The sequence below is a fragment of the Chanodichthys erythropterus genome, chromosome 23 (genome assembly GCF_024489055.1).
Source record: "Chanodichthys erythropterus isolate Z2021 chromosome 23, ASM2448905v1, whole genome shotgun sequence".
In the NCBI taxonomy this organism is placed as follows: Eukaryota; Metazoa; Chordata; class Actinopteri; order Cypriniformes; family Xenocyprididae; genus Chanodichthys; species Chanodichthys erythropterus.
The window spans coordinates 24,315,496-24,338,118 of record NC_090243.1 but is presented as its reverse complement, the minus strand read 5'-3'; the positions used below and the strand labels follow the sequence as shown (position 1 = coordinate 24,338,118).

At 41.2% G+C, this 22,623-nt stretch overlaps 1 protein-coding gene across 6 annotated transcripts in view; it reads left to right on the top strand.

Annotated features, from left to right (window-relative positions):
- Nucleotides 1-20,376, top strand: part of col15a1a (collagen, type XV, alpha 1a) — a 98,904-nt gene extending 78,528 nt beyond the window's left edge. For 4 of the 6 annotated variants that reach the window (XM_067378068.1, XM_067378069.1, XM_067378066.1 and 1 more), the window contains 11 exons: nucleotides 85-186; nucleotides 302-327; nucleotides 412-492; nucleotides 3,040-3,184; nucleotides 5,512-5,579; nucleotides 5,736-5,861; nucleotides 5,949-5,999; nucleotides 6,126-6,188; nucleotides 8,019-8,216; nucleotides 8,363-8,472; nucleotides 19,637-20,376. In XM_067378068.1, the coding sequence (XP_067234169.1) occupies nucleotides 85-186; nucleotides 302-327; nucleotides 412-492; nucleotides 3,040-3,184; nucleotides 5,512-5,579; nucleotides 5,736-5,861; nucleotides 5,949-5,999; nucleotides 6,126-6,188; nucleotides 8,019-8,216; nucleotides 8,363-8,472; nucleotides 19,637-19,895 (1,229 nt within the window). In that variant the 3' untranslated portion in view covers nucleotides 19,896-20,376. The remainder of the gene's footprint in view (nucleotides 1-84; nucleotides 187-301; nucleotides 328-411; nucleotides 493-3,039; nucleotides 3,185-5,511; nucleotides 5,580-5,735; nucleotides 5,862-5,948; nucleotides 6,000-6,125; nucleotides 6,189-8,018; nucleotides 8,217-8,362; nucleotides 8,473-19,636) is intronic. The other 2 variants (XM_067378070.1, XM_067378067.1) reach the window with 1 other exon arrangement.
- The last annotated feature ends 2,247 nt before the right edge of the window (nucleotides 20,377-22,623 follow it).

Here is a 22,623-nt window from a genome sequence, read left to right as displayed (position 1 = left end):
ATTTTCGTTTTATTCGAGTAGTTAACATGTATTATTTTAATATGATATATGAACACTTTTATAACGAGTATAATTTGTTTTCAGTAGTTGTGTCTTCCTCGCCTGTAGAGGGCGTTGTCTGCTTGTCGTCTGGAGCCAAAGGGGAGAAAGGGGAGGCGGGTCTTCCAGGATTGCCATCGCCCTTGAGTACGTCCGCATCAATGTGCACATCACATCACATTATCGTACTTGAAGTCTTGACTTCATGCGTGTCATTGTCAAATCACACGTGTTCATGAGTGTCTGATCTGTTCTGTTATAGGCGGCACACTGGGAACCAAATTCACTGTGAGTTTCATCTACTCTCACAGATATTCCCAGCATTTTGTTGTGAGAAATGATCCCCTGAGCTCCTGAATGTGTGTGTAACAGGCTGATAGAGACTTCAGAGGAGAGAAAGGAGAGAAAGGTGAAGCAGGGATGCCGGGGGATCCTGGGAAATCTGGTTTGGTGGTGAGTGGCATACATACATGTGGCCGTATATAAAACCTCTGAAAGAGCTTTCAGTTATGTGACTCTGAGCCACTTATTGCTTCAGTTCTTCATTATAAAGCTACTGCATCATATCTGATCATGAATTAATGATCTGATTTCACACAATCTCCTCCAGTCCTTCTGTCTGATTGATAGTTTGACTCTTTATCAAGTAAAAGTCTTTTAGTATAATCGTACAAACGTCCTTCTTTCTGCTGTGAAATATGCACGGATTTTTATCAAGTAAACGCAAGAATAACTTTGATATTGTTAGTAATATTTCATCTGGACTGAAGCAGGTTTACTTGATTATGTGTCAAATATGATCATCAGGATTATTTGTTCATCTCTCAATCATCCTTGAATTGCATTAAATGTTTTAAAACTACAGAGCTTTGATCATAAAAGTAAACATTAAATATCATCTTACTAAGACATGTTATTGACAGATATTGATATTTATATGCATTTTATGTGAGTATTTATACAACAGTTCTTTCTAGTTCTCGAATCTGATTGGCTGAGAGCCGTGTGAAATTCTAGTGATAACAGCACTCCTACTTTTTCACAGTTTGTATCACTCCGCTGTCATGGTGGTCGATCAAATCCACCGTATTTTTTACAAATACTGCACTTGTTGTACCACGAACTGTAGTTTTAAGAGTTTTTAGGTGAGAATGTAGTTGTTTAGACCTAAAATATGGGACTTATATTTAATCATAGCGCCAATTTTACTATTTGTTTAGACGTTTTCGGAGATGCGAGCTCCAGTGCTCGAGTACCCGCTGAGAACAGCTTCATCTCGGCCAGCGCTTGGAGGATTTGCTGCTGCCTTTTATAGTGGTTAAACATGAGATATAATTCATTTTGGGTACATAAAATCTGTTACTTGTTCCTGAGCAAATCGAATTGTGCTATGTTAAATTTAATAATTTAATATTAAGGTTATAGTTAACATCCTGTAGAGCTCTGCTTTTGTATGTTTGACTGAATCGTACAATTGTTTATTTCCTATTGTCATTTATAATGACTATTGTGTTCATTTAAATATTGTTGTTCAATAAATATTATTTTGTATAAATAATATATTGTATTTGGAATTGAGAAAGGGTCCATTAGTGTGTAATATGGATTGAGTGAAAGTTACATTAATACGCCAGTAGATGGCGGCAAACTTTACGAGTGACCGAGTCAGTCGCAGGAAACTTTTAAATTGAAAGGGACTTTTGTAAACAAAGGACGTTGTTTTAACGCTTATGGAAAATTCCCTTAAGTGTAAAAAGTACAAATACAAAGATTGCTTTCGTCAGTGGATTTTTATAATGATATAATATTATGCACGTCGACCTGAAGAATGAATGTTATATCAGACACAGGTAATGCTCTCTCTCTAATACTGTACAAAATACAATGAGTTTCAATGAAGCGAATCAACGTTATAAAGTGATTGGGCTCAACTTTTAAATTTTCAACTTGAGATTTGAACCCGTGGTGGAAGGAAGTAGTTCTGCACAAAAGAGGGTTTTAAAGACACTCCATAGTTATTTCTTATTTATTTACACACTCGTGCCATCAAACTGTTGTATAAATGCAATATCTCACTCGTAGCTGTGTATTATGGCTGTATATCAGCACACTGTGATTACCTACAGCCGTGCTGATATACAGCCATATCGCACAGCTACTCGTGTGATATTGCTCATATAAAGATCTCACTGATTTACATTACAAGCATCAGAATTTCATATAAATATGCAGCAAACAGCATATTTTTGCTCAGTCTGAGCAGTTTTTCCTACATATTCTCACTTTATCAGATTATATGAGCCATGGGTTTTTTAAATATAAAAGTATAAACTGTGCCATTAAAACAAAACAAAACAAAACAAAAATCATATATCAGGCTTCACAGGGTTAATGCACCCAGTTCATATCTTTTTATTTTTCCGCTGTCCGTCTCTCATTCTCATTTCTATGCCGCTTTTTTCTCTTCCCGTGTCTGGATTTCTCCTCACGCTTCTCACACATCTCTCGAAACTCAAAGCGCATTTTGATCTTTCTGTGTGATTCAAGCTGTTTTATTTTCATGAATAAATTGACATGATGATTTGCACACAGCCTGATCACAAACATCACATCTGATAACTAAAGCACATGACCTGCCAATCACTGTGAGGATAACGACTGAGATCGTTTACTTGTGCTCACTTTCCGACTTTGATCCAAATTAGAGTGAAACACGTGACAAATAAACTTCTTTTTCAGCTATTGCAAGTCATTCTCAAGTCCTTAATAACAGACCTAGAGCAGGAAAATCTCAATAATTGATCATTATGGATTGTTATTTTATGGATTTTTTTTTTTTTTAAGGAATAGTTCATAAAATGAATTCAAGTGTTTAATTTTAAAATCCACACGCTGTTACTATTCAGAGGAAAGATTTAGTTAGACCATGTCTGGTGTTTTTGTGACATGATTCAGTTGTAATGCTGTGAAGTGTGTAATAATTTAGGGTGTTGTCAGCAGGGACCTAAAGGGGAATCTGTTGTCGGACCTCCTGGTCATCCAGGACCACGAGGACCCCCTGGTGCACCAGGTTTCGGGAGGACTGGTTACGCTGGACCTCCTGGCCCGCCGGGACCTCCCGGACCCCCTGGACGATACAGCTCTGGTGAGAAAAACCTTAAAGCACAATCCATTCTCAAAAGTCTAACCCAAGTACAGAATTGTGTATTATTCATTTCGCACATCCTCAGTTATCTTCAGGACAGTCTTGACGCATCGTTTAAAAAATGCACATATGATCAGATTTGATCCTAAATACCATGGATTTTATCCTATGGATTTATAAAGGCAGAAGCTGATTAATATGCTTATGCAGACCAAAGAGCATGTGTACTAACTCATATAACAATAATTCAGTTGTTTATGAAAATGTAAACATAAACAGGCAATCGCCATATGCATCAATATAAAATAATAGTATAATAAAATGTAATATAATTAGGGCTGTCAAACGATTAATCGCGATTAATCGCATACAAAATAAAAGTTTGAGTTTGCCTTAATATATGTGGGTGTACTGTGTGTAATTATTATGTATATATAAATACAAACACATTCATGTATATATTTGAGAAATATTTACGAGTAAATGTATTGATTTATATTTTTATATAATTTATATTATATATAAATATAAATATTTTGTACATAACATATTTCTTTTTAATATATACATTAATGTGTGTGTATTTATATATACATAATAATTACACACAGTGGTCAAACACATATTATGCAAACTCAAACTTTTATTTTGATTTATTATTCATTTGACAGCCCTAAATATAATACTGTCACGCCCTTTTTTGAGCAAAGACGTGAAAAGGCACTATCTAAACTTAAATTGTTGTAATTTAAGAATGCTTTTGAATATAGACCTAAGTTTGGTCTTGTTTAAAGAAGAAAAATGTAAGTATGAAAAAGTTACAGAAGTTTAAATCAAATGTACTGTACTAAAAAGTTTTTATTTTATATAAAATATATATTTTAAAATTCTAAAATTGATATAAAATCAAAGCCATATGTCTAACCAAGTTGTGTTCCAAAAAGAGATGTGAGATTGTTTAGGCGCTGTGCCAAAAATAGCCACCGGGTGTCACCAATATTCCATTGAATTGTTTTATGCATTCTACTGTAACAAATTAATAAATTTCTGTCCAAATATCACTTCTATGGCCAATAATATTAAGCTTGAGATTCCGACGATATGTGTTTTGTCGAGATTAGATACGTTTTGACTATAAAGTAGTTAAAATAAATTTTGTAATAAGAAACATGACAATGGCCACTAGGGGGAGGAGCCCACTTAAAGGATTTAAAGTACCGTTTCCAATGTCCAATTTCAACAGGATGAATTTTGAGTTTTTAAGCTTTCCATAGATACCTAATATATGATGATTACTGAATTATGTGATGCGAAAAATGGCAATAAATGAAAACAGAGCCAAGCGTACCACTAGGTGGAGTCGATGCGCTTATACATATTGTGCTTGAACTTAAATGGGTCCTATTATGCTTTTTTAGCCCCATGTTTTTTTTCTTCTGGGAATGAACATGTCACAATATTCCTCATTTAAATAATTAATGCGCAGAATAAAGGGGCGGGGCCTGGTTGAGTTAGTCAGTAGTGTGTTGAAACTGGCGGTTCTGGTAAGGGGCGGGACATTTCCCAAACACCAATCACAACACACTGCTCCAGCCGACCAATCAGAGCACATTGTGCTTTTCAGAAGGAGGGGCTTCACAGAGACAGGAACTAAACAGAGAGTTACTGACAGACTGGGAAGAGAGGAGCTGCAACAATGGAGAATATGAGGAGAATAATCAACATTCAATCTAGTAGAGCACAAAAACATCATCAAAAGGCATAATAGATCCTCTTTAAACAATGCCACAGTTGTTGTGAGTCTCCAACACAGTGTTTCTTCATTAAGTGAATTGGTGTTCAACAAATCGGTTGAGTGAATAATCCAATGACTCACAAAGCCAGTCACTTGTTTCATTCCTGAATGAATTAGCGTTTTTGAGCAAATTGGTTAAATGAATGATTCAGATGACTCACTCATAAAGATAGGCACTTGTCGCCACCTACTGGTGTAACAATGTACAGAAAGCAAAGCACAAAAACAACATCAAGACTGTATAAACAGGCACAATATGACCTCTTTAAGATGAACTGTGATTTATAAAGAAAGATGCATTTAGGAACAAAGCTGATATCTCTTTCAAAGGTGAGGGTCATGAAGGTCAAGAAAGCAGTACATCTGTTTATTTGTTTCTTGATGTCTTGTTGATCTAAGATTATGAGGGACCAAATGGCCTTCACACACTCTCACAGTCAATCCCTGCTGAGTGCTTTTCATTTCACAAACACTTCTGCTGTGATCACACTTTGATATGTATGGAGTAAGGGTGAGTCTTATGTTGTTTCAGGCGTGATGATCCCTGGCCCTCCAGGACCGCCCGGGCCTCCGGGACGAGCCGCTGATCCCGCCGGCGCCGTGAGTAAACACTCAGATGTGTTAAATCAATCAGTCTTTTGCTTTAATGTCACTCTGCCGAAGGCAGTTTCCCACAATCATGAGATATTGACTGTGGTAAAGCAGGTAAATACAGTATTTTGTTTATCTTACTTCATATATGCCTTTTTTTTCCAGGTCAAGAAATATGCCAGTTTGCGTGCCTTGATACAGTCGTATGTGGTTGAGGACGGGACGTTATCTTTCGTTACTGAGACTAGTAAACTTTATATTAAAGTGCCGGGAGGCTGGAGAGAGGTTCAGGTGAGCGTTCGCATTAATGAAGTGATTAATTACACAGTTATAGATTGTGTTCAGTTTTTCACAGCTTGAGCATTTTTCCTTCCACAGCTGGGTGGGCTGATCGAGACGCACGCGTCCCCTGTCCTCTCGCAGGATGATGTAAGAACCACTTTTTCATCTCTTTAAACACATTTTATTGGAAAGAAAAAAATTTTTTAATGTGGAAAAAGTGACTGTGTGTGAGAGTTTCTCAGAGGATTGAGCTTGTCTCTGTAAAACCTACAGGCTGAACCTCTGATGCTGAACTCTTACCTGAGCAACACACCTGAAATACACACTGGACGAGCAGTAAGTGTGTGTGTGTGTGAGAGAGTGTGTGTGTTTGTGACATATCAGGGCACAAATGTGTATAATGACATGGGTATGACATAGGTATTACAAGGAGAGGGTTACTTATGAGGACATAACCCCATGTGTGTGTGTGTGTGTGTGTTTCTACATGCGTATCCAATGGTTTGGCTGCTACTTCTGGAAACTTCTTCACAGCAGCAGTAGAACCTCAAAATAAAGTTTGTCTCATATCCTACAATTTTGCAGTGTATCTCTGGCTCTCCCACAATGCACCGAACGCTCTCTCACCCCATCCAAACATTCCCAGGCTGTCGTCCATAGAGACTAATGTCATATTTGAGATTTGTCATGGTTTGGGTCTGAGCACCTCAAAAGCCTCAAAATGATCAGGCCTCCAAAAGTGTCTCTGTGGTGTCCGTCGCTCCCGTTTTAGACTAAATTATGGTGCCGTCCATCTGCTGTTGTTGAAGATCATCCCAGCCAGTCTGGCTTCATGAAGAGAGATGCTCTCCAACACGAGCCTCTTCTTTTTGTGTCTGTGCACATTATTTGTGTTTGTGTTGTTGAAGTGGCTGTTTACTTCACTTTTGGACCATTTTTGTCGCTTATAATGTTCGCATATCTGTATATTTCATGGTCAAAATCGAGTAATTTCAATAATCCACATTTCACATGAGGGCAAACACTCATATAATTGTGAGAATGGACTATATGCACAGAGCGTTCTTTAGAACTTCCGTATTTAATTTAAACCAGCTCGAAAACTTCTGGTGAGATTCATTTGATGGTGTGTTGAGCATCAGTAGTGTATACTTAGTTTATAATCAGAATATAGTCACTTAAATAGACAGGCATAGCATTAATTTAGTTATTTTAATGTAAGATGACATAAAAATAAATAAATAAAGATATACCTCATTGTTCCTTCTCGGCTAAATTCAATTCGACCATCGGTTTTCACACTTTCATGTGAAAAGAGCTTTAAAAATTATATATTTATTTATTGTGCACTTTAGTTAGATGAATTGAATAAAATGTTAGTTTTCACAAGTGTGCTGAAATCATTGATGCGCTGCACTGACTGACAGCTGCTTACAAAGGGAAAGTGCGGCGCTTGCTTGCTGTGTAATTCAGAAGAAAAGTTATTGTTTTTCATCAGATTTTTTGAGTACTTCATACTTCACATTGGCAAAATGTATTTTTAAACCTAGTTATTTTATAATTAATATTTAGTCAAAAACTAAGTGAAAAACGATTAGAGGAAATGGCTGATATATGTGCAAATAAATGCTACTTTGCCGCCACCTGCTTGTTAAAGTGGTAATTATTGTCTTTTTTATTTTTAAATAAGTGTTTTCTATCAAATGTTGAATTTCCTACATTTTTAAACGTTCGGTTTTACAATGGAGACAATCTCAGAAGGATGAACAAATAATGTTTGTGGTCATCACATTAAAAATATAAAATATAAATATATAAAAATAGCTTTGTCTTTATTGAAATCAATCAAACTGGTTTATTGGCAAATTAGGTAAATGTGATAACTGTATTAAAATATGAATACAACATTAAAAAGTCAACCATTGATGGTTTTGTGTTGATGTACAGCAACTACAGAATGAACAGCTAACAGTTCACCGGAAATGCCCGAGCTGGCTTAACGACAAACAGGAAGTAGCCATGCATATAGTACATTTAGAAAAAATAGTCAGAATTGCAAGTTCATATCTTTTTGCTCAGAATTTCGAGATTTATTCTTTCAGAAACAAGCGTTGTCTATGGGTATATGCTGTTGTTTCCTCACATTCTTCTCCATGGTTTTCTCAGCTGAGGTTGGTGGCTCTCAACGCGCCGTTGACGGGGAATTTGGGCTCCATCCATTCAGTGAATAAGCTTTGCAGAACTCAAGCTCAAGCCATGGGAATCAGAGACGATTACAAGGCCTTCCTCTCACACCACCTCCAGGACCTGATTGACATCATTCAGCCCATGTACCGAACCAACATGCCAGTCGTCAACCTCAGGGTAAATGTCTTTGTTGGTAATAATTCTTAGTCATGATCACTCATGCTTCTTTGTAAAGGAATCGTAAAGTTCGATTTTGGGTTTGAATTCATATATTATGATTACTATATTATCTCTTATATCCATGTGTGTGTGTGTGTGTGTAGGGTGAGGTCTTGTTCAAGAACTGGGAGTCCATCTTCTCCAACCATCTCCTCCCTCCCGGCATCCCACTTTATTCCTTCGATGGGCGGGACGTGATGAGTGACCCCTTCTGGTCAGTAAACATATCACAGCCGATTCAGATCGAGTGTTAAACACTCACAGCTTATGCAGCTTTGAAGATTATCGTCAAGCGAGCGGAGTGATTCTGACACACTTCAACAACTTCTTGATCCGATCATGTGCTTAAAAGCTTCTTTCATGCACATTTTAGTCAAGCAATTGCATAAATCGTCTCAGTTCAGTCCTATCATTCTACCTCATTAATTGCTCAAACTCTAGTAATGGTTTAGTGGTAAGCAGGAGTCTCTCAAGCATTGCCAAGACCCGACGCGACACAAACACAGACACGGCCTGCCTCCGCGCACCGACCGCAGTCCAGACGACAGCGGCTACACCTCGCGCACTCACATTTCTCCACCCGTGTATTTGTATTTTTCCTTCTCTCTGTATGTGTATTTATACTTCAGGCCGGTAAATATAGCCCGCGGTGCGATGCTCCAGATGAGGCAGTGACAGCGCAGCAGCAATTGTGGTTTGCTGGAGCCTTTTTAAGGTTGTTTGTGAAGTGGGATGTTTTTGGGCCCTGCATGGACTGAGTTTTAGGAAAGCTACTGTGTGAATGCATGAAACAGAAGAGACATTTCATAAAGCCCATGTTAGCAGTTTAATAAACATGACGTACCTCAGTTCTCATGTTAAGACCGCTGTCTCTGAAATGCATGTTTTCTAGCTTATTATTAGGCATGTGACAGTATCAGATTTCAACATCACGATAATTGCTGATCAGCTATTCATTTATTTATTTATTTATTTATTACTTAATAAAAGAGCCAGTAACCTTTGGTTTATGTCATAGCTGCAAACAATATTTTGCTATTTCTGTTTTGTTTTAGAGGGAGGTACGTTCTCAATTTAGAAAGACACAAATTACTTTAAGATAAATATTGTAATTATATTTTTAAAATATAAATTAAAATGCTAAAAACCAAGTCCAAATTGAATTTGTCCCCTCAGTAACTGTTGTTTAATCTTCATATCAGAATTATCAGAAGATATATTGTAGCCTATAAGACAATAGCAGAGAAACATTTATGAATATTATTAATTTCTTTGTGAAAACTATCATACATTTTATTTTTCAAGATTCTTCTCTCAATGGGCTAACAGGTCCTTAACTCAATCTGCTTGCAATCACATCATTCTCCATAGGGCACAGCTGATTGGTTCCTGCTGTATCAGTAGCCAATGAGCTCATTGCTCATCCTTCAAATACTTGGTCAGCGTTTGCTGTAGTAGTTGCAGTGCTCTTTCAGGAACCCTCTACCTTCCCCAGCTCCACTTGCATAGATCTGCTATTTGATGTATGCTATATTCTACAGCAGCAGCATGTCTTACTTGCTGTCGTGTCGTGTATGTATTGGCAGTAGGTAGTCCAGTACTTGATTTGCAACAGAGGCAGCAACAATTACAGCAGCAACAGGAATAACCAACAGTAGCAACAGCAGCAATAACAGCAGCAGAATTTGCAGCAATAACCAATTACAGCAGCAGCAATAAAAGAAGTAGCAGCAATAACAGCAGCAGCAATAATCAGTAACTGTAACGAAGGCGGGACTCAGAGTGAGATCCATATGCAAAGCTTCATTAAATGTTGAGCGTAGTCATACAGGCAGGGTCAATCAGGAACAAACAGGAACAGCGAGGGACAGGCAGAATCGTGGTCAGATAACAGGCAGTAGTCAAAAGGCAGGCAGCGATCAATCACAGAACAATAGAACCAGACGGGGATCAGTAACGGGAACCGGAACAGACAGGGAGACAGGAGAAACGCTTGGAAGTGTAACACAAGTGAAAACAAGACCTAGCAGTGAGGTGGTGTGTGTATGAGTCTTTTATAGTCCGTGTAATGAGCTGCAGCTGGGTGTGGTGATAAGTGATTAGTGTGAAGTGTGTGCAGGTGAGTGGCAGAGAGGATGATGGGAGATGTAGTCCGGGAACTGACAGGAACAAACGGTGATCATGACATAACGCCCCCTCCCGGAAGGCGCGTCCTCGCGGCGTAAAAGGAACAGCTAGGGAGGGAGGGTGGGTGCATTGGAGACCTGCATGCAGACAGAAACGGGGTCCCCAATGCAGGTCCAGGAGCCTCGGGCGGCCACGGCGGGTCAGGTGGCTCGGGCGGCCACGGCAGGTCAGGTGTGTCAGGAAGCCACGGCGGGTCAGGTGGCTTGAGCAGCCACAGCAGGTCAGGTGGTTCAGGCAGCCGCGGCAGGTCAGGAGCCTCGGGCAGCCACGGCAGGTCAGGTGGCTCAGGCAGCCATGGCAGGTCAGGTGGCTTGGGCAGCCACGGCGAGACAGAGTCCGTGAATGACCACGGTGGGTCAGAATCCATTAATGGCCATAGTGGGCTACAGTCCATGGGTGGCCATAACAGTGCAAAGGCCGATGACGGCAGTGACCAGGCAAGGTCCCCACCCACAAGCTCCCCACCCTCAGGTATCCTGCCCCCCCCCAAAAAGTTCTTGGGGATTTCAGCGTGGTCCGTAGCGGGCTCGTGGGCAAGGAGTTTGGGTGGCGTTGGCAGCAGGGCAGACGTATCAGGGTGAGCGGCCAGCTCGGTGACGGCCTCCGTGGCCGTATCAAGGAGAGCAGGCAGCTCGGTAACGGCCTCCGTGGCCGTATCAAGGAGAGCAGACAGCTCCGAGACGGCAGCGGGCTCGGGCTGCTCCGGGACGGCAGCGGGCTGCTCCGGGACGGCAGCGGACTCGGGCTGCTCCGGGACGGCAATAGAGCTTGAGTTCCTCAACGCACGTAGGACAGCCAAGACATAAAAGGTGAGCACAGCCCTCTGGGCCAAGACAGGACAGACCAGGAGAGCAGGCTGTGCTGGAGCGGACTCACTGGCTGGAGCGGACTCAATGGCTGGAACAACCCCTGCATCCTTGAGCACCGCAGGGGCGGCCATCTTGCCCGTGGGCACTGGCAAAGCAGCCATTTCGTCCATCGCGTCCAGGGTGCTTAAGTCCACTGCAATAGGCGAACGAGAGTCCATAGCAACCGGCGAGCTTGAGAGCGTTGAAACCGGCGAGCTTGAGAGCGTAGAAACCGGCGAGCTTGAGAGCGTAGAAACCGGCGAGCTTGAGAGCGCTGAAACCGGCGAGCTTGAGAGCGCTGAAACCGGCGAGCTTGAGAGCGCTGAAACCGGCGAGCTTGAGAGCGTTGAAACCGGCGAGCTTGAGTGCGAAGCGGCCGGCGGGCTTGAGTGTGAAGCGGCCGGCGGGCTTGAGTGCGAAGCGGTCGGCTGGCTTGAGTGCGAAGCGGCCACCGGGTTTGAGAGCGAAGCGGCCACCGGGCTTGAAAGCAAAGCGGCCGACGGAGACTTGGGGATGCCAGCTGCTCGGACTGAAATCAACGGTGGATCGGTCACACTGGAACGCAACACTCTCCGCTCCCGGACTGATCTAGAGACCTGACGTGACTCTGGGCGATCAGCGGCGACGTGACTTTGCTCTGGGCGATCAGCGAAGGCGTGACGTTGCTCTGGGCGATCAGCGAAGGCGTGACGTTGCTCTGGGCGATCAGCGAAGGCGTGACGTTGCTCTGGGCGATCAGCGGAGACTTGACGTTGCTCTGGGCGATCAGCGGAGACTTGACTTAGTGTTGTTGTGGTAGCCGCCATTACATGAGGAGACGAGGTTTCACGTTCCTCCGCGACACCCACAGTAAAACGTGAACCAACGGTAAGCAGGGCAAAGTCCAAGAATTCCATAAACGTCCCTCGGGGACCATTAGCGATTAAATACCCCTTAAGAGGTTCGTTTAGTCCATGGGCAAAAAAGTCAATCAGGGCACAGTCCGGTAAATCAGAAAAATGAGAAATGTCCAAGAATATCTGAATATGTGCCTCCAGGGTGCAGTTACCTTGACGAAGGCCTACAAGGCGCATTGCAGGATCCATGCTGGGACTAGGACGCCCAACAAAGCTGCTGGATCTTGATGTGGCTAGGTCTTCTGTAACGAAGGCGGGACTCAGAGTGAGATCCATATGCAAAGCTTCATTAAATGTTGAGCGTAGTCATACAGGCAGGGTCAATCAGGAACAAACAGGAACAGCGAGGGACAGGCAGAATCGTGGTCAGATAACAGGCAGTAGTCAAAAGGCAGGCAGCGATCAATCACAGAACAATAGAACCAGACGGGGATCAGTAACGGGAACCGGAACAGACAGGGAGACAGGAGAAACGCTTGGAAGTGTAACACAAGTGAAAACAAGACCTAGCAGTGAGGTGGTGTGTGTATGAGTCTTTTATAGTCCGTGTAATGAGCTGCAGCTGGGTGTGGTGATAAGTGATTAGTGTGAAGTGTGTGCAGGTGAGTGGCAGAGAGGATGATGGGAGATGTAGTCCGGGAACTGACAGGAACAAACGGTGATCATGACAGTAACAGAAGTAGCAGCAATAATAAATAACAGCAATTGCAATAAACAATAACAGAAGTAGCAACAATAACCAATAACAGCAGCAGCAGAAATAACCAATAACAGCAGCAGCAGAAATAACCAATAACAGCAGCAGCAATAAAAGCAGCATCAATAACCAACAGCAGCAGCAATGACAGAAGTAGCAGCAATAACCAATAACCAACAGCAGCAATAACAGCAGCAGCAATAACAACAACAGCAACAATCAATAACAGCAGCAGCAAAAACCAACAGCAGCAGAAGCAGCAATAACTGCAGCAACAATCTATAACAGCAGCAACCGCAATAGCAGCAGTAACAGCAGCAGCAGCAGCAATAACCAATAACAGCAGTAGCAGCAAAAACCAAGAGCAGCAGTAATAACAGCAGCAATAATCAATAGCAGCAGCAGCAGCAGCAATAACCAATAACAGCAATAGCATCAATAACCAATAACAGCAGCAGCAGCAATAATCAATAACAGCAGCAGCAGCAATAACCAATAACAGCAGCAGCAGCAATAACCAATAACAGCAATAGCAGCAATAACCAATAACAGCAGCAGCAATAATCAATAACAGCAGCAGCAGCAATAATCAATAGCAGCAGCAGCAGCAATAACCAATAACAGCAGCAGCAGCAGCAATAACTAATAACAGCAGCAGCAGCAGCAATAATCAATAACAGCAATCGCAGCAGCAATAACAGCAGCAGCAGCAATAACCAATAACTGCAGCAGCAGCAATATCCAATAACAGCAGCAGCAATAATCAATAACAGCAATCGCAGCAGCAATAACAGCAGCAGCAGCAATAAATAATTACAGCAGCAGCAGCAATAACCAATAACAGCAGCAGCAGCAATAACTAATAACAGCAATAGCAGCAATAACCAATAACAGCAGCAGCAGCAATAAATAATAACAGCAATAGCAGCAATAATCAATAACAGCAGCAGCAGCAATAACTAATAACAGCAATAGCAGCAATAACCAATAACAGCAGCAGCAGCAATAAATAATTACAGAAATAGCAGCAATAATCAATAACAGCAGCAGCAGCAATAAATAATTACAGCAATAGCAGCAATAATCAATAACAGCAGCAGCAGCAATAACTAATAACAGCAATAGCAGCAATAATCAATAACAGCAGCAGCAGCAATAACTAATAACAGCAGCAGCAGCAATAACCAATAACAGCAGCAGCAGCAATAACCAATAACAGCAGCAGCAGCAATAAATAATTACAGCAATAGCAGCAATAATCAATAACAGCAGCAGCAGCAATAACTAATAACAGCAATAGCAGCAATAACCAATAACAGCAGCAGCAGCAATGAATAATTACAGCAATAGCAGCAATAATCAATAAAAGCAGCAGCATCAATAACCAACAGCAGCAGCAGCAATAACCAATAACAACAGTAGCAGCAAAAACCAAGAGCAGCAGCAATAACAGCAGCAATAATCAATATCAGCAGCAGCAGCAGCAATAACCAATAACAGCAATAGCATCAATAACCAATAACAGCAGCAGCAGCAATAATCAATAACAGCAGCAGCAGCAATAACCAATAACAGCAGCAGCAGCAATAACCAATAACAGCAATAGCAGCAATAACCAATAACAGCAGCAGCAATAATCAATAACAGCAGCAGCAGCAATAATCAATAGCAGCAGCAGCAGCAATAACCAATAACAGCAGCAGCAGCAGCAGCAATAACTAATAACAGCAGCAGCAGCAGCAGCAATAATCAATAACAGCAATAGCAGCAATAACCAATAACAGCAGCAGCAGCAATAACCAATAACAGCAATAGCAGCAATAACCAATAACAGCAGCAGCAATAATCAATAACAGCAGCAGCAGCAATTATCAATAGCAGCAGCAGCAGCAATAACCAATAACAGCAGCAGCAGCAGCAGCAGCAATAACTAATAACAGCAGCAGCAGCAGCAATAATCAATAACAGCAATCGCAGCAGCAATAACAGCAGCAGCAGCAATAAATAATTACAGCAGCAGCAGCAATAACCAATAACAGCAGCAGCAGCAATATCCAATAACAGCAATAGCAGCAGCAATAACAGCAGCAGCAGCAATAACCAATAACAGCAGCAGCAGCAGCAATAACTAATAACAGCAGCAGCAGCAGCAGCAATAATCAATAACAGCAATCGCAGCAGCAATAACAGCAGCAGCAGCAATAAATAATTACAGCAGCAGCAGCAATAACCAATAACAGCAGCAGCAGCAATATCCAATAACAGCAATAGCAGCAGCAATAACAGCAGCAGCAGCAGCAGCAATAACTAATAACAGCAGCAGCAGCAGCAGCAGCAATAATCAATAACAGCAATCGCAGCAGCAATAACAGCAGCAGCAGCAATAAATAATAACAGCAATAGCAGCAATAATAAATAACAGCAGCAGCAGCAATAACTAATAACAGCAATAGCAGCAATAACCAATAACAGCAGCAGCAGCAATAAATAATTACAGAAATAGCAGCAATAATCAATAACAGCAGCAGCAATAAATAATTACAGCAATAGCAGCAATAATCAATAACAGCAGCAGCAGCAATAACCAATAACAGCAATAGCAGCAATAACCAATAACAGCAGCAGCAATAATCAATAACAGCAGCAGCAGCAATAATCAATAGCAGCAGCAGCAGCAATAACCAATAACAGCAATATCAGCAATAACCAATAACAGCAGCAGCAATAATCAATAACAGCAGCAGCAGCAATAATCAATAGCAGCAGCAGCAGCAATAACCAATAACGGCAGCAGCAGCAGCAGCAATAACTAATAACAGCAGCAGCAGCAGCAATAATCAATGACAGCAATAGCAGCAATAACCAATAACAGCAGCAGCAGCAATAACCAATAACAGCAATAGCAGCAATAACCAATAACAGCAGCAGCAATAATCAATAACAGCAGCAGCAGCAATAATCAATAGCAGCAGCAGCAGCAATAACCAATAACGGCAGCAGCAGCAGCAGCAATAACTAATAACAGCAGCAGCAGCAGCAGCAATAATCAATGACAGCAATAGCAGCAATAACCAATAACAGCAGCAGCAGCAATAACCAATAACAGCAATAGCAGCAATAACCAATAACAGCAGCAGCAATATTCAATAACAGCAGCAGCAGCAATAATCAATAGCAGCAGCAGCAGCAATAACCAATAACGGCAGCAGCAGCAGCAGCAATAACTAATAACAGCAGCAGCAGCAGCAATAATCAATAGCAGCAGCAGCAATAACCAATAACGGCAGCAGCAGCAGCAGCAATAACTAATAACAGCAGCAGCAGCAGCAGCAGCAATAACTAATAACAGCAGCAGCAGCAATAACCAATAACAGCAATAGCAGCAATAACCAATAACAGCAGCAGCAGCAATATCCAATAACAGCAGCAGCAGCAATAACCAATAACAGCAGCAGCAATAATCAATGACAGCAATAGCAGCAATAACCAATAACAGCAGCAGCAGCAATAACCAATAACAGCAATAGCAGCAATAACCAATAACAGCAGCAGCAGCAATATCCAATAACAGCAGCAGCAGCAATAACCAATAACAGCAGCAGCAGCAGCAGCAGCAATAACTAATAACAGCAGCAGCAGCAGCAGCAATAACCAATAACAGCAGCAGCAGCAGCAGCAGCAATAACTAATAACAGCAGCAGCAGCAGCAGCAATAATCAATAACAGCAATCGCAGCAGCAATAACAGCAGCAGCAGCAATAAATAATTACAGCAGCAGCAGCAATAACCAATAACAGCAGCAGCAGCAATAAATAATAACAGCAATAGCAGCAATAATCAATAACAGCAGCAGCAGCAATAACTAATAACAGCAATAGCAGCAATAACCAATAACAGCAGCAGCAGCAATAAATAATTACAGCAATAGCAGCAATAATCAATAACAGCAGCAGCAGCAATACTCAATAACAGCAGCAGCAGCAATAACCAATAACAGCAATAGCAGCAATAATCAATAACAGCAATAGCAGCAATAATCAATAACAGCAGCAGCAGCAATAATCAATAGCAGCAGCAGCAGCAATAACCAATAACGGCAGCAGCAGCAGCAGCAATAACTAATAACAGCAGCAGCAGCAGCAGCAATAATCAATGACAGCAATAGCAGCAATAACCAATAACAGCAGCAGCAGCAATAACCAATAACAGCAATAGCAGCAATAACCAATAACAGCAGCAGCAATAATCAATAACAGCAGCAGCAGCAGCAATAATCAATAGCAGCAGCAGCAGCAATAACCAATAACGGCAGCAGCAGCAGCAGCAATAACTAATAACAGCAGCAGCAGCAGCAGCAATAATCAATGACAGCAATAGCAGCAATAACCAATAACAGCAGCAGCAGCAATAACCAATAACAGCAATAGCAGCAATAACCAATAACAGCAGCAGCAGCAATATCCAATAACAGCAGCAGCAGCAATAACCAATAACAGCAGCAGCAGCAGCAGCAGCAATAACTAATAACAGCAGCAGCAGCAGCAGCAATAACCAATAACAGCAGCAGCAGCAGCAGCAGCAATAACTAATAACAGCAGCAGCAGCAGCAATAATCAATAACAGCAATCGCAGCAGCAATAACAGCAGCAGCAGCAATAAATAATTACAGCAGCAGCAGCAATAACCAATAACAGCAGCAGCAGCAATAAATAATAACAGCAATAGCAGCAATAATCAATAACAGCAGCAGCAGCAATAACTAATAACAGCAATAGCAGCAATAACCAATAACAGCAGCAGCAGCAATAAATAATTACAGCAATAGCAGCAATAATCAATAACAGCAGCAGCAGCAATAACCAATAACAGCAATAGCAGCAATAACCAATAACAGCAGCAGCAATAATCAATACCAGCAGCAGCAGCAATAATCAATAGCAGCAGCAATAACCAATAACGGCAGCAGCAGCAATAACCAATAACAGCAGCAGCAGCAATAATCAATAGCAGCAGCAGCAGCAATAACCAATAACGGCAGCAGCAGCAATAATCAATAACAGCAGCAGCAGCAATAATCAATAGCAGCAGCAGCAGCAATAACCAATAACGGCAGCAGCAGCAGCAGCAATAACTAATAACAGCAGCAGCAGCAGCAGCAATAATCAATGACAGCAATAGCAGCAATAACCAATAACAGCAGCAGCAGCAATAACCAATAACAGCAATAGCAGCAATAACCAATAACAGCAGCAGCAATAATCAATAACAGCAGCAGCAGCAATAATCAATAGCAGCAGCAGCAATAACCAATAACGGCAGCAGCAGCAATAATCAATAGCAGCAGCAGCAATAACCAATAACGGCAGCAGCAGCAATAATCAATAGCAGCAGCAGCAATAACTAATAACAGCAGCAGCAGCAATAATCAATGACAGCAATAGCAGCAATAACCAATAACAGCAATAGCAGCAATAACCAATAACAGCAGCAGCAGCAATATCCAATAACAGCAATAGCAGCAATAACCAATAACAGCAGCAGCAGCAATATCCAATAACAGCAGCAGCAGCAATAACCAATAACAGCAGCAGCAGCAGCAATAATCAATGACAGCAATAGCAGCAATAACCAATAACAGCAGCAGCAGCAATAACCAATAACAGCAATAGCAGCAATAACCAATAACAGCAGCAGCAGCAATATCCAATAACAGCAGCAGCAGCAATAACCAATAACAGCAGCAGCAGCAGCAGCAGCAATAACTAATAACAGCAGCAGCAGCAGCAGCAGCAATAACTAATAACAGCAGCAGCAGCAGCAGCAATAACCAATAACAGCAGCAGCAGCAGCAATAACTAATAACAGCAGCAGCAGCAGCAGCAATAATCAATAACAGCAATCGCAGCAGCAATAACAGCAGCAGCAGCAATAAATAATTACAGCAGCAGCAGCAATAACCAATAACAGCAGCAGCAGCAATAAATAATAACAGCAATAGCAGCAATAATCAATAACAGCAGCAGCAGCAATAACTAATAACAGCAATAGCAGCAATAACCAATAACAGCAGCAGCAGCAATAAATAATTACAGAAATAGCAGCAATAATCAATAACAGCAGCAGCAGCAATAAATAATTACAGCAATAGCAGCAATAATCAATAACAGCAGCAGCAGCAGCAATAACTAATAACAGCAATAGCAGCAATAATCAATAACAGCAGCAGCAGCAATAAATAATAACAGCAATAGCAGCAATAATCAATAACAGCAGCAATAACTAATAACAGCAATAGCAGCAATAATCAATAACAGCAATAGCAGCAGCAATAACCAGTAGAAGCAGCAACAATAGCAGCCGCAGCAGTGTAGCAGATCTATTCCGACCAAACACATCAACATTGTCGTATCCTTTACCATGCCGAACACTCTGAGAGCTGTCATGACAGAAATGTCTTTACTGACACTTTTGAGCAGTTTAATGCATCCTTACTGAATGAAAGTATTATTATTTAAAAAAAAATCTTACTGTCCCTAAACCTTTGAAGAGTAGTGTATATGAGCTCTGTCCCTACAGCAGCCTCATGATACAGGTCTAGTCAGTTAGTCCTTCAAAAAAAACCACCAACTATTTGGTTTCAGAAGATATAAGCAGTAGTTCTGCGCATGCCTCGTTCCACTGCTGTTTTGAGCACTGTTTGCAGCCGTACATGTCTTGAGTTACGCTCATGTGTGTGTTGTGTGTGTTCAGGCCTCAGAAGGCGGTATGGCACGGCTCTTCAGAGAGAGGCCGGCGGCTGGACGCTCTGAACTGTGAGTCCTGGAGAGCTGGAGACATGGCCATCACGGGTCAGGCGTCGTTCCTCTACAGCGGCTTACTGAACCAGCAAACGCGCAGCTGCTCCAACCACTTCATCGTCCTGTGCATCGAAACCAGCAACGACCACAAAACCATCCAAGAGCTCCAGAAGGCACAGCAGCGCCACAGAAGATGGTATTACAGATACTGAAGCCCTCTGTCAGAAGGTGAACATTAGTTTGGACAGAGACGACATGAACTCCAGCCCCGCCAGGCTCCGGCACAGGAACGTTTAGTCCAACCAAAGCCGTCTTTCTAGAATGTAACGTGTATATTGGCCAGATCCCAGCGTTGGACAGGGGAGATCGGCCCTCTCCATGACATTTTGATGCACTGTACTTTTCATATTGTATTTTTGGTGTTGATTTTCCAAAAAAAGCCTTTTTTTATCATGTCATGTATTATGTTTTGTTATTCTGTTTGTATTTAATTTAATTTCAGTGTTTTATTTATACAGTGACCGCACATGATTCAAGAATGTCACGGATAAATATGCAATGTAACTGCTGAAATGAATTACCATTCATTTTTTTTTATTGTCATGAAGCAGTTTTTGGACATTGCATCCATTTTAACAAGATGCAGATCAGGTCACAAGCAAATCACCTTTTTTATAGATTTTTAAAAAGCAAATCAAGTGTTTTTTGTCTGTTGAATAAAACATTTTTTTCCAAATGTGATCTTTATGTGTCTGTTATTTTGATGTGACTGACCTGTGCTGAACTCAAAGTTGTGTCTGTTTATGAACAAATGTTCTGGATAGGGCATGAGTGGGAAACCTTGAAACGCTCACAGAAACACTGTTTATTGGGAAAGTTTGCACCTCCTGAACGCGGAGCACAGATGGCCTGAGGAGTTGGCATGAGTTGGGGTTGTTTTTCAGCGTTTGCCACCCTCAGACTGGCACTGCCACACACACCAACACACATCATTTACCAAAAGTATGAGTGTTTGTCTCCTTACGATGGAATGTTGTGGGGGGAAAATCATGTAAATAGTCATTTTAAGAGGTCACAGCTTTAAAGGAGTTTTTTTTTCTTTTCATATTATAATGTTCTCAGAGGTCCACTTTTAAGGTTATCAAGATTTTTCCATCCTAATTTAGAAGTAATAAGCTATTTTTTATAATGTTTTTGACCCTCTTTTTGAAACACTCAGTTTTGATGGGCGTGTCTCATTCAAGACTTGGAAGTAAATGCCCACTGCTCCTATTGGGTAGGTTTTGCATATTAAAGTAAGTAAATACTTGGAGTTATCACAGTTATAGTTGACTGGATAATTTACGGAATTATGGATGAATATACCATTGTTTGTCACACTTTTAATAAAGCATCTATGAAGAGCTATTCTTTCTGCTCAGCAGTTCATCTCTTTCATGTCCACTAGTAGTTGATTTATATAGTGCATATTTAAGTTATTGCACTGTAATACATAATATGACAATATCTATAGTCTATATTGGTTCTAAAGGAAGGGGAACTCCCGTCCATACCCATCAAAAAACCATAAACGCACTGCTGTTCATTTACTGAAGCGCTGTCTAAGTACATCTGTAATTGTTTGTTGGCAATGTAATTAGTGGTTTAAGCGCGTGGCACTGAAACCCTATTGTAATTGTTACATTTTCCAAGGATCAGAATTCTCCACTAAAAGTGATGACCCCCTACAATGTCACCAAGGCTCGCCCCGATCGGCCTGATGGGGGCACTACAGCAACATTTTCGGGTATTTTGGATTTTTTTTTAAAATGACTTTTGCAAATTAGTCTAAGGTTTTTGGCCTAATCTGAACAAAACCAGTACAGCAGGATTCTCCAGAGTCTGATTGTCAATAATAACAAAAAAAGTTGCAATTTCGATTCACGGTCTATAAAATGTTCGAAGTGAATGGAGCCACTTTTACTAAAATGGCTATAACTCGTGAACGGAACGAGATATTTTCACCAAATTTGGTACATCTATGTAAGAGCTCATTCTGTGGTTGTATAAAAAAGGACGCAGTGACCGGCCAATTGGTGGCGCTATAACAAGGAAAAAATCATGAAAATGGCTATAACTACTTCAACGTAAGTCCGATCGACTTGAAAATTGGTATGCAGTGTCTTTGTCCGAGGTGCTATGACTGTCTATGAGGACATTGACACATCTCAAAAAACATGTCCGCCGTCAGCCACTGAAGTTTGATCAGGAGGCCGATTAGTACGAAACCCGCCGGACCTGTTTGACTCATGGCACTAGAGGCCTGTTAGAAATTCTAAAGAAATCGACCACCGGGGGCACCTTCACGTTTTTCACGTGCATAAAGCATTGTGTATCGCATGATTTTTCACGCACACCCACAACATTCATACCACGTGGTAGAACTCCTCATTCTGAGCAACTTTGCCTCTGGGACCGCCGCTGTCCATCGAATCGTTCGTTAAATATTGGTTTCAAAAACCAACTTCGGCGAACTAGTCCTAGATTTTTGGTTCAACCTGTTCAACTGTTAAAAAGCTTTAAAAAACATATATCTTCTATGGTAAATTGCCTGTATTGGCTGTAAGTGGTCTTTTCCATCTATGATCGAAATGGTTACAGGCTTATTGTTTTTATATTGTTTTCATGTTTCTCTATAAAACAGGCAAAACCATTCATTATGCCAAATAGTGGGTTGGGTGTGTTACTGACTGTAAATAAATTACTGAAAAAAATAATAAATTTTTAGTCAGTGTGGCTTTATGAGTAATTTCTAATTAAATTATAATAAACTGACTTTAGAAAGTAATGAAAAAAACAATTTACTGTACAAATTTTGAAATGTGGAGGGTCTCGCAGACTTTTTCATACAGACACAGCTGGCACCTCCTTATCGATTACAGTGTATAACCTTGGAGGACT